This window comes from Heloderma suspectum, chromosome 4 (assembly GCF_057233095.1).
Source record: "Heloderma suspectum isolate Gila_16-S chromosome 4, 16-S_ref, whole genome shotgun sequence".
In the NCBI taxonomy this organism is placed as follows: Eukaryota; Metazoa; Chordata; class Lepidosauria; order Squamata; family Helodermatidae; genus Heloderma; species Heloderma suspectum.
Genome location: NC_139461.1, coordinates 240,505,886 through 240,515,757, shown reverse-complemented (window position 1 = coordinate 240,515,757; position 9,872 = coordinate 240,505,886). Strand labels below are relative to the sequence as shown.

General features: G+C 40.9%; 1 protein-coding gene across 1 annotated transcript; it reads right to left on the bottom strand.

Annotated features, from left to right (window-relative positions):
* Nucleotides 1–2,351: 2,351 nt before the first annotated feature.
* Nucleotides 2,352–4,297, bottom strand: GPR25 (G protein-coupled receptor 25). The gene has a single exon (XM_084848307.1). The coding sequence runs from the start codon at nt 4,228–4,230 to the stop codon at nt 3,100–3,102; it is 1,131 nt and encodes a 376-aa protein (XP_084704433.1). The 5' UTR covers nt 4,231–4,297; the 3' UTR covers nt 2,352–3,099.
* Between the last annotated feature and the right edge of the window lie 5,575 nt (nt 4,298–9,872).

Here is a 9,872-nt window from a genome sequence, read left to right as displayed (position 1 = left end):
TATTTTCTGATATTAGAGTTATTGTGATTGCTTGGTTTCTCTTTTTATATGTTATGTTTTGTTATGGCTTGTGGCTGAGTTTAATAACTGTGAACTGAACTAATCGTTGTTCCCTCTAGTAGCAAACTTAGTTGGTGAGTGCCAACTGAAATGCAACTAAAGTGGGGCTGTTGAGAGAGAGGTATCAACATGCTCAGGAGAATGTTGATGTTTGCAGAAGGACAAAATGTTAAAATAAATTTGAAAACTGGGGGAGACCCCCTTGAGAAAATGCCCAATGAGAGCTAAGCATACTCAGTGGTGTCCAGGAGCTATGGTATATTGGGTGCCAGTTGGAAAAGAAACCGGGGTTGGGGAGAATGAATTGGACAGCTTGATTTTTCTTCTTCCCTACTGTTTTCTTCTTCCCTTCTACTCCTATTGTCATGTCTCATTCCTCTTCCCTTGCTGACTAACCCAGGAGTAAGCACCACTGAAGAAAATGGGACTTACTTCTGAGCAGTGATGTGAGGCAGAAAATATTCCACAGAAAATGTTCCAGTGCTTTATTTTTCCATGGAAATTTTTCCATTTCATAAGTTCTTTAGTAATAATGAATGGATGCCAGTTACAAATACAATATTAGGCAAGCTTGGCAGTTTCAAAGTTATCATTAATGTTTTTCAGGTGATAATCCCTAGCAGGTATGTGATCGAATATATGTCACTGAAATACATATGTGTCTCAATGTGAAATGGAACTCATAAGTAGTGACACTGAAACTGAATGTGCCCCAACAACCTCAGTGGAAGAAAGCTGAACTGTTGAAATAGATGAGGGACTGTTAGCATATCCTGCACAGTTCTTTGGGTTCCCAAAATTAATTAGTGTGCCAGCAGTTTGCAGTACCATTTTTTCTTCTGAAATGTAAACTAAATAAGTGACATACATGCTATTGCCTTGAAATTTTTTCAAGTTTTGCAATTAAATTCTGAATAACATTTAAATCACATTAAAGGCACAATCCTATGCATGTTTAGACAGAAAGAAGTCCTAAACTCCTAGACAGCATGGCTGCCTAAGGCTCGTGGGGAATTGTAGGACTTTTTAAACAGCTAAGTATGCATAGCATTGTGCCCTAAGGGTGCTTTAATCCCACCCCCCTCAAATAATTCAGGTCAAATATTTGGGGCGTATTTGGACAAAGAATTAACATGGGGTACTTTGTTGTTTAATAAATACAAGTAAAACCAATATGCTAAATTAAATCACTCTCTAGGGCACCTGAAAGTGTTTGGATGAAATTTTTCCAATGCAAATTACCATGTGCAAATTAGCTTAAGTCTCATAGAAAAAATTTCCAGAAAGTTTTCTGATTCAAACTTTCCCAGAAAACCCACATCACCACTTCTGAGTAGACATGTATGTCATTGCTTTCTCAGCTGGTAGTTTTTTGAGGCAAATAAATGAAAACATAAAGGGGATAATTGGGAAGGCTTGAATAGGCATTCCTTTTTTCTTTTTTTTTTCAAAGTAGGCGGGCGGGGGGGGGGGGAAGAGAAGCGGCAGCCTTTATTTCACTCTCCATTTCACTGGGCAAGGCAAAGAGAGAAAGAGAGAGAGAGAGAGAGAGAGAGAGAGAGAAGAGGAGGAGGAGGAGGAGGATGGAAGCCCTTCAGCGGGAGAGAAATGGGAAAACTGGGAAAAGGCTGATTGCTACCTCCGCTGCTGACAGCGAGCAGATGGAGGAAGCCAGACCCACAAGTTACAATACCACAAAGTTAGCACATCCCAGAATATAAGCCACAAGATGTAAAAAAAAAAAAAAAGACATGGTAAAAGTAGTCTGAAGAAATCCAGGATATAAGGGCAGAAATACCATGCGGAGGAAGGTTTGGGGGCATCCATTGTGTGCCACGCGAGTTAGCCAGGCGTCACGATGAGGAAAAAAACCGCTTATGGATTGGCTTTAGGTTTTGCCTAAGGAAATCAACTCTGCAATTCTATAAATGTCTAATCAGAAGTAAGTTTCAATGAGTTCAATAGGACTACTGAGTTTGTAGGTATGAAATTTCAACTACGGACTTTGGGGCTCATGGCTGACAACCCACATTCTTACCCACTACACCAGATAGACGATATAAAGAAAAATATAAAAGGATGAAGACAGGGAGAAGGAAATTAACAGTTTCTGAAGCATAGGCTGATGAGTAAGACCTTTGCCAACTGGCAGCATTAACTAAAGCCCCAAATACTATGTGAAAGCTGATCTTGAATTCACAGTTGTATGTTTGTAGAGTTCTCCTGTTTTCTTTATGGAATAAAAATCAGATCACACATGGATATAGTTTTATATTTAATTTTTTAATCAAGATTAAGAAAGCTTACTATAAAGAAACCCAGACATAAGGGAAACAAAATTGTCTGAAAGACTAATTTTTGAACAGATTCATAACAGTGACAGAGAAGTATGTATTTATATAATTCTCTTTAATTAAACTTACAGGGTGTGGGGTTTTGTGGGGTTTTGTTTTTTGCCTGCTTAGGTGACTGCTGTAAAGAATATTTGTAACAGAATTACATGATCATTTAGCATTTTCCTTTTATACTAATTTAAACATATTTTCCAAGAGTGATCACAACTATTCATCAAATTTGCAAAAGCGATATGAAATCTTAATGTGGGGGTAGGGGAGAGCAGGTGGAAGGGTGCTTGCAGCTAGACGTACATCAACAGCATTGACTTTTCAGCACTTTCATATACGATTATAATTACAACTCAAGTCACTCATACTCAAATCTAGAATACCTGCATTTAAGCCAGTTGAAATAGCGTTATAAAGCCTTCCGTAGGTTAAACCTCCATGCTTATCATGCAATAGAAAGCAGGGGTCAATCTTACATAAGTGTATTTGAGTGTACATACAATGCATAATAAAATATGTCATTTTGATATTATTGTAATTTGCATCAGATAGTCAAAATATACCCATTTTTCAGGCAAACGTAGTACAAGTTTCTAGACTGTCTCTCTCCCCTTCTTTTCATAATAAGCATGGCTGGGACATCCTGCTGGGTAGTCCCAGCGGTCCAGGCAAACAATAGACTACTGTCAGTGGCTTATAAACCTACCCCTCTACTATTTGGATCTCCCATCCGGGTAGACATGGCTGGTGTGAGCTTCTTCCTGCTGGCAAACAGGAGGCTTGACTCTGTAGATGAAAAGGAGAGGGCTGAGCTTTGCATATTTTCCCTCGTACTACAAAAAGCAGGGAAGTTCTTCCAAACCTGCTGTCGGAAATGCTGATCCATAAAGACATAGATGACAGGGTTAATGCAGCTGTTTGTGAAAGCCAGGCAAGCACTGATGGGCAGGGCCCACTTGAGAGCCGTCAACACTTGGCAAGAGAGATCAATGTCCTGGGCTATAATGAATATGAAGAATGCCTTGACGGTGTTGAAGGGCAACCAAGAACAGATGAATGCTCCAATGATGGCAAAGATGATTTTAAGGGCATTATTTCTCCTCTTGCCTAGGCTGACATGGCCCCGAAGCTTGAAGAAAATGGAGCAATAGCAGAACAAGATGATTCCCAAAGGCAGCAAGAAGGTCAAGCCAAGTATAACCAAACTGAAGGTGGCAGAGGGCTCCTCGCCCTGACACAAAGATTTGTCATCTTCCACAAGGTTCAGCTTTCTGTAGACCAGAGATGGTATTCCCAACAGAAGGGAGACCAGCCAGATGCAACCACAGCTCATGCCTGTGCTCTTCTTGGTTCCGATGGACCTCGAATCCCAGTGCTTGGAAATCACAAGAAAACGTTCCACGCTCATGCCCGTCAGGAACAACATGCTGGAGTAACGGTTCACAGAGATGGCATAGCTACTAAGCTTGCATAACCCTTCACCAAAGCACCAGTAGCTGAGAGCCTCTGATATGGCCCAGAAAGGCAAAGTACAGACAAAGACCAGGTCAGCTATGGCCAGGTTGAGGACAAAGGTGTCCACCAGCCTCTTACTGCCTTGTTTTCGTGCCATCAGTAGGATCACCAACAGGTTCCCAAAGAAACCAACAAGGAAAGTAATGACGTAGAAGATGGGGATAAAGATATAGGCAAAAGGCAGTTCTTCCAAGAGGCAGATGTCATAATTTGTAATGCTTGAGCCATAATAGTCTATAGTGGATGATTCAAAGCCGCTACTCCAGTTTTGGGTTATTGCTGATCCAGTCTCCAACTGAGCAGCTTCCATCTCTAATCAAAGACTCACCAAAGAGGCTTCAGCAGCACTGTTGCAAGGGCTGGCCAAAGCACGTTTGATCTAACAGGCTGGGTGTTGTTTAAAGGAGTGGGGGTTTTGTTGTCCTTTTTAAAGACTTGCGGTAACTTCCTCTTATTTTCATGACAAAGTTAGAAGGTGCCAGGAAACCACTAGAATGCTGAGATCAACCTAATTTTAGAAGCCCTATAAGAATGCAGAAAGTGTGTATCTGCACTCTGGGGTGTGGCCGAGGGGTACATGCATTCCTGATACTGGTGAAGTCTGCCATGGTGGTTACAGTAGTATATTTTCAAGCCAATTACAATTTCTTTTCTCACTGCTGAGTTGTAATGTTTTTGAACAAAATATACATATCACTGGACAGTGCCCCATAATAATTACAAAAAAGGAAATTGTCCTTTCACATAATACTAATGTCAAGATTGCCTTTCAGGGCTAATGATTTATTTGCAGGATGGTTTCTATCTGAGCTCTCAAAACTATTAAGCTGCAAATGTTCTCTACAATCACCAAGGAAAAAACATATCACTCTTCAACAGGATCCTTTCCCCCAATCCTTTACACTTGCTGCTAAATATTCCAGTTATGTTTATGTAGATAAATGACTTTAACATCAAAAGTTAAAATTTACATTCTAGAAGCAGAGGAAGAGAGAGAGAGAGGCAAACCTTCAAAATGGTATTGGAAAATTAATTCTATAAAATAGTAAAATGCACTTATAAAAAGCCTGACACATTTTGGTAACTATCTTCTTTAGGAGCACAAGAATAGAGTTTTCCAAACATCTTTTTTGAGAGATGTTGCCTTAATAGGAAACCTGTATTTGGGGGCCTGTAAAGAAAGCCGATTCCTAAACATGTCAGGCGTTTTATAAGGGCATTTTGCTATTTTATATGTTCAGTTTTCCAGTACTATTTTGAGGCTTTCCTTCGTTTTTTGTTTCTTCATGTTTGCTGTCTCTTTTTCCCTTCAAATTTACATTCTAGCAGTTTAGCAGTTAATTAAGTCTTTATTAGACAATTTTTAAAAATCATTTTAAATTCTTTAAAAAAAGGAAATCTATAAAGTATGAATGAATGAGTGAATGAATTAATAAATAAACAAACAAACAAACAATAGGCAATAAACATTACAAAAGTGCAAGATCTAAAGTAACTAGATGCAAAGATGGACAGGGCTGCTGCACCTTTAACAGTTACGTGGAAGAGGACATTTTGATAGATACAGCTTTTAATTCATGAGTTAGAACAGCTACAACTGCTGAAATTCCCCTTGTACTGTCCTTCGGTTCATCTGTGTATGGCAATCTAGCAAGATGGGTGATAAAGATAAATCCTTACCATATTCTTCCACAAATAGGAACGGAGGAAGTGAGGGGACAAGAGTCTAATCTTAAGCTTAACGGATGGTATGAGAAACAAGACTGTTTTTCCCTGATCAAGATTATTATGTTCTTATAGTTTTACCGGTGGCTTGAAGAAGTATCCTTAGTGGAAACAAAATTTCTCGGTAAACTGGTTTGTTTTTCTTTCCAGGTGCTGAGGAGGTGACAACTCAGACACATATGATGTTGTCAGAAGGGTTTCATTTAACAAAATGAAAGCTTTATGCTTCCTATAGACCAGTAATAGCGGCCACAGCATGCGCTGCAGTTACGCTATTAAATTAAATACCAATTTCTACTTATCAGGTTATTATTGCTTCCTAGAGCATTAAAACCATACACAGCCTGAGGCTGAGGTGTGAGAAGAGCATTTACCTATATATGAGAGCCAGTGTGGTGCAGTGGTGAGTGTTGGACTGGGAGCCGGGAGATCCAGGTTCTAGTCCCTGCTTGGCCATGGAAGCTCACTGGATGACTTTGGGCCAGTCGCAGACTCTCAGCCCAACCTACCTCACAGGGTTGTTGTTGTGAGGATAAAATGGAGAAGAGGAGGAGGATAATGTAAGCCGCCTTGGTTTCCTTGCAAGAGGAAAAAAGGCGGGATATAAATGCAATAAATAAATCCCTCTGGTTCATGATACAGGCCATAAAATGTTTTTAAATAAATAATAAAATCAACAAAAGGTACCAGCTACAGAATTTTCTAAAGATGGGGGAGGAGGCTGGACAAAACAACAGAGGCGCTTCCACCTATAATCCTGCCCACTCATATAATCATTGAATCCCACAGCTCATTATGGTTCTTTGGCTGACTATTTCTCTATTTACTTACTCAGGCGTCATGTTTAGACAAGAAAAAAGGCCTACAACTCCAAACATTCCCCAGCCAGCATGGTTAGATGGGGAATGCTGGGAGTTGTAGGGCATTTTTCTGTCTAAACATGCATAGTACTGCACATCTATAGGCTTAAACCCAACACTGTGCTAGCAGACATCTGCTAGTGCAATGTGACTTCCTTCCACTGTCCCCCTGCAGCCCTCTGCACTGGCCGAAAACCTGTTCCAGAGGGTTTCCCAGTCCTGCAGAGCAGATTTTGGGGGCACACGAGGTGGAGTAGGTATCACCCCTCTCCCGGTTCCCCTGACAGAAGCCGTTCCATCAGCGGAATGACAGCATTGGATCCCATCCCTAGACCACCCAATAACCAGAGTTCTCTGGGCAGTGTGCAGGTAAATTAAAAACATAAAATACAAAACAACAGACAACGATAAAAACAGCACATAATAAAAGCAAGATAAAACTAGCAGCAAAGGATAAAAGTGCTATGATCTAAAAGCACTTAAAACAGTTCGTAAAATGCCTGAGAGAATAAAAAAGGTCACCTGTCACCAAAAGACCATAATCTGGCGCCAGGTGATCATCTCTGGGGAAGGCATTCCATGAAGGCATTCCATGAAGGGCTTCTCTCTTGAAGTCACACACCTTGTCTTATCTGGCACTTATTTGGAACTTGGAGGAGGGCCTCAGACGATAACCTTAGGGTATGGGTAGATAGCCTGTACGACGCATTGCTGTGGTACTGTACTGTGACTGTAAATCACCCCTCTCCTGCTTCAGGACAGATAACTCTATTTCATTGTTCCCATAACTAAAGACTGGTTCGCAATGCAGTCCCCGCCGCTGGGGTTGTTATGTATGTGCATATGCCTCCCACCATACATGAAGAGTGTGGTGTAGGCCTTCATGCTGCCTCTGATACATGGGCAGCTGTACATGCCCTTCCCCCCACCCCTCATATTGGATGCTTGAACATGGGAGTTTCTGAGCTGATCCCAAAGGGTGCTATATAAATGAAGAATAATAAGGAGAGCAGTAGGTGTAATTTATGTTGAAACCAGATTGTAACAATCTCTCGTATGAAGAAGACAAATAAATATAGGATAACTTATTGAACTGTAACCTCACATTAGCTGTTTCACTGTGGTTATGGCCACTGATTCCAAATAAGGTAAACACCTTAACCAGCCTTGCCTTCGCACCAGCATATTTACCAGGTTGACAAGGTAAGTGTAATAGAGTATCAGAGGTTTTCTTGTATGTCTCCTATCACACCATCAGGTCCTCTTTGTCCATCTTAGCTAAATATTTTGTTCTTTGTTTTGTTAAATTAACCTATTTATTCCCAAAATGTCCACAGACAGATTTTGAGAATTAAATGTAAAAAAAAAAAGTTAGATAACATGGGGGTGTCTGAGCTGCGCAAAAGAATGAACCAATGACATTTTGGAAGAGTCTGGACATAATGTCATAGTGTATAATTATGTGCACGAGCCTTTGGCTTGTGTGCTCCCCTTTCCCCTTTCCTCCTCTGAGATGGCCACGAGAAGATCAGAAACTTCTGCTTCCATTTTAAACTAACCACAGTTTGTTGTTTCATTGAGACCAGGACAAACCGTGATGAGTTTAAACTATGTTTTGTCCAAACCAATCCAATGCAGGGAGCCGCTAGAGGCTGCTGCGGTCAGTGTGAGCCTGCAGCTGGCCTCATTGCGTGTCCCAGCACTTCCTCTGTTTGCTTGGCAAAAGAGTCTTCTCTTTGCTGTGTGGGTCTTGAACGCTTGTTGTCCCAGGGGGGCGTGTGTGCCCTTTTGCAGCTCCCCTGCCCAGAGAGCTTTGTAAGTGCTGTGCTGCGTGGGTTCTCCTTCCTCTTCTTTCTGTGTTGTGCTCCAAAACAGAGTTTATGAGGAGCATAAGGGGATTTCAACTGCTGCCCGTAGGGATTCCTGGGGACTTCAGTAGAGGGGTTGATGCTGGCTGTGCTACTGGGGCTGATGGAGTGGGGGTGATTTGGCATTGTTCTGCATGTTGTGTGTGTGGGGATACTGGGGAGTGTGCTGGGAGCGTGTCCCCACCATTATGAGTTCATTGGTTCCCTCCATGTGTGGGTGGCATTGCTGGCATGGTCCTTGATTGGCAAGGGGCACTGGGAGTTAAAATCCAAACAACTATTTATAGAAATATTTTTTTCTTTTTACAAGACATAGCTCTTTGCACTTTTTACTCACATCTCCCTCTCTTAACAAACTCATTGATAGCGGCCAATTCAGTATGTTACTAAAGGGCAGGATATAATTTGTTTAAACAAAGAAATAAACAAATTCCCAAAGGGACACTAGTACAGTTGTAGACACTGCTTCTTGTCTACACCTAGTCAAAGTTTCAGGGGAAAAAACTGCCTTCTCATTTTGCTGTGGGTGACAAGGGGGCTAGTAAGTGGATAATCCATCCTTTGGGAAGCATATTGAATTATATCTTAAGAACATAAGAAGAGCCATGCTGGATCAGACCAAAGGTCCATGAAGGCCAGCATTGAGTTCACACAGTGGCCCACCAGCTGCCTGTTGGAAACCCATAAGTAGGATATAAGTGCAACAGCACCCTCCCGCTCATGTTTCCCAGCAACTGGTGTGCATAGGCATCCTGCTTCTGGTAGCATATAGCTATCAGGACTAGTAGTGATTTGTAGTCTTATAATCCATGAATTTGTCTAATCCCCATCCAAATTGGTGGCCATCTCTACATCTTGTAATAGCAAATTCCATAGTTTAATATCTCCTTTTGACTTCTACCAATTCTGTGATTCTATTAAAAAAAAACAAAACTTATTATACGTTACGTTACGTTATTTATTTATTTTTAAAATGTTTATCTCCCAGAACTGGCAAACAATACAAAAATGGATACAATTAATTTAAAATAAATAGTTACAATATATAAAATAAAATAACTAGAGCAAATAAGGGTGGGGGGAATGAACACACAGCAAGGGAAATCTCTGCAGATCTGAACTTAATCCTTTAAAAACAATGAAGACCACAGTGCTATACATATCCACTAAGAAGTAAGTCCCACTGATTCAGTGGGGCATATTCCCAGATAAATGGATATAGGATTGCAGCCTAAGGGTGCAATCCTATGTATGTTTAGACAGAAAAAGTCCTACAACTCCCAGTATTCCCCAGACAGCTGGGGAATGGTGGGAGTTGTGGGACCTTTTTCTGTCTAAACACGCATAGGATTGTGCCTTTAATCTCTTATTTATCCTCCTTTGGTCAAGAAGGTGATATCATAATTTCTCTGATTTGTTTAGAACAATCCTGTTCGCTCCTTTTAAAATGCTTTCAGATGCTTGAATGGGTAGGCTATTGGAGGTTAAAAGAATGATAA

Coding starts and splice junctions, on each gene's coding strand:
- GPR25 (XM_084848307.1), bottom strand. CDS start 4,230: ATGGAAGCTGCTCAGTTGGAGACTGGATCAGCAATAACCCAAAACTGG.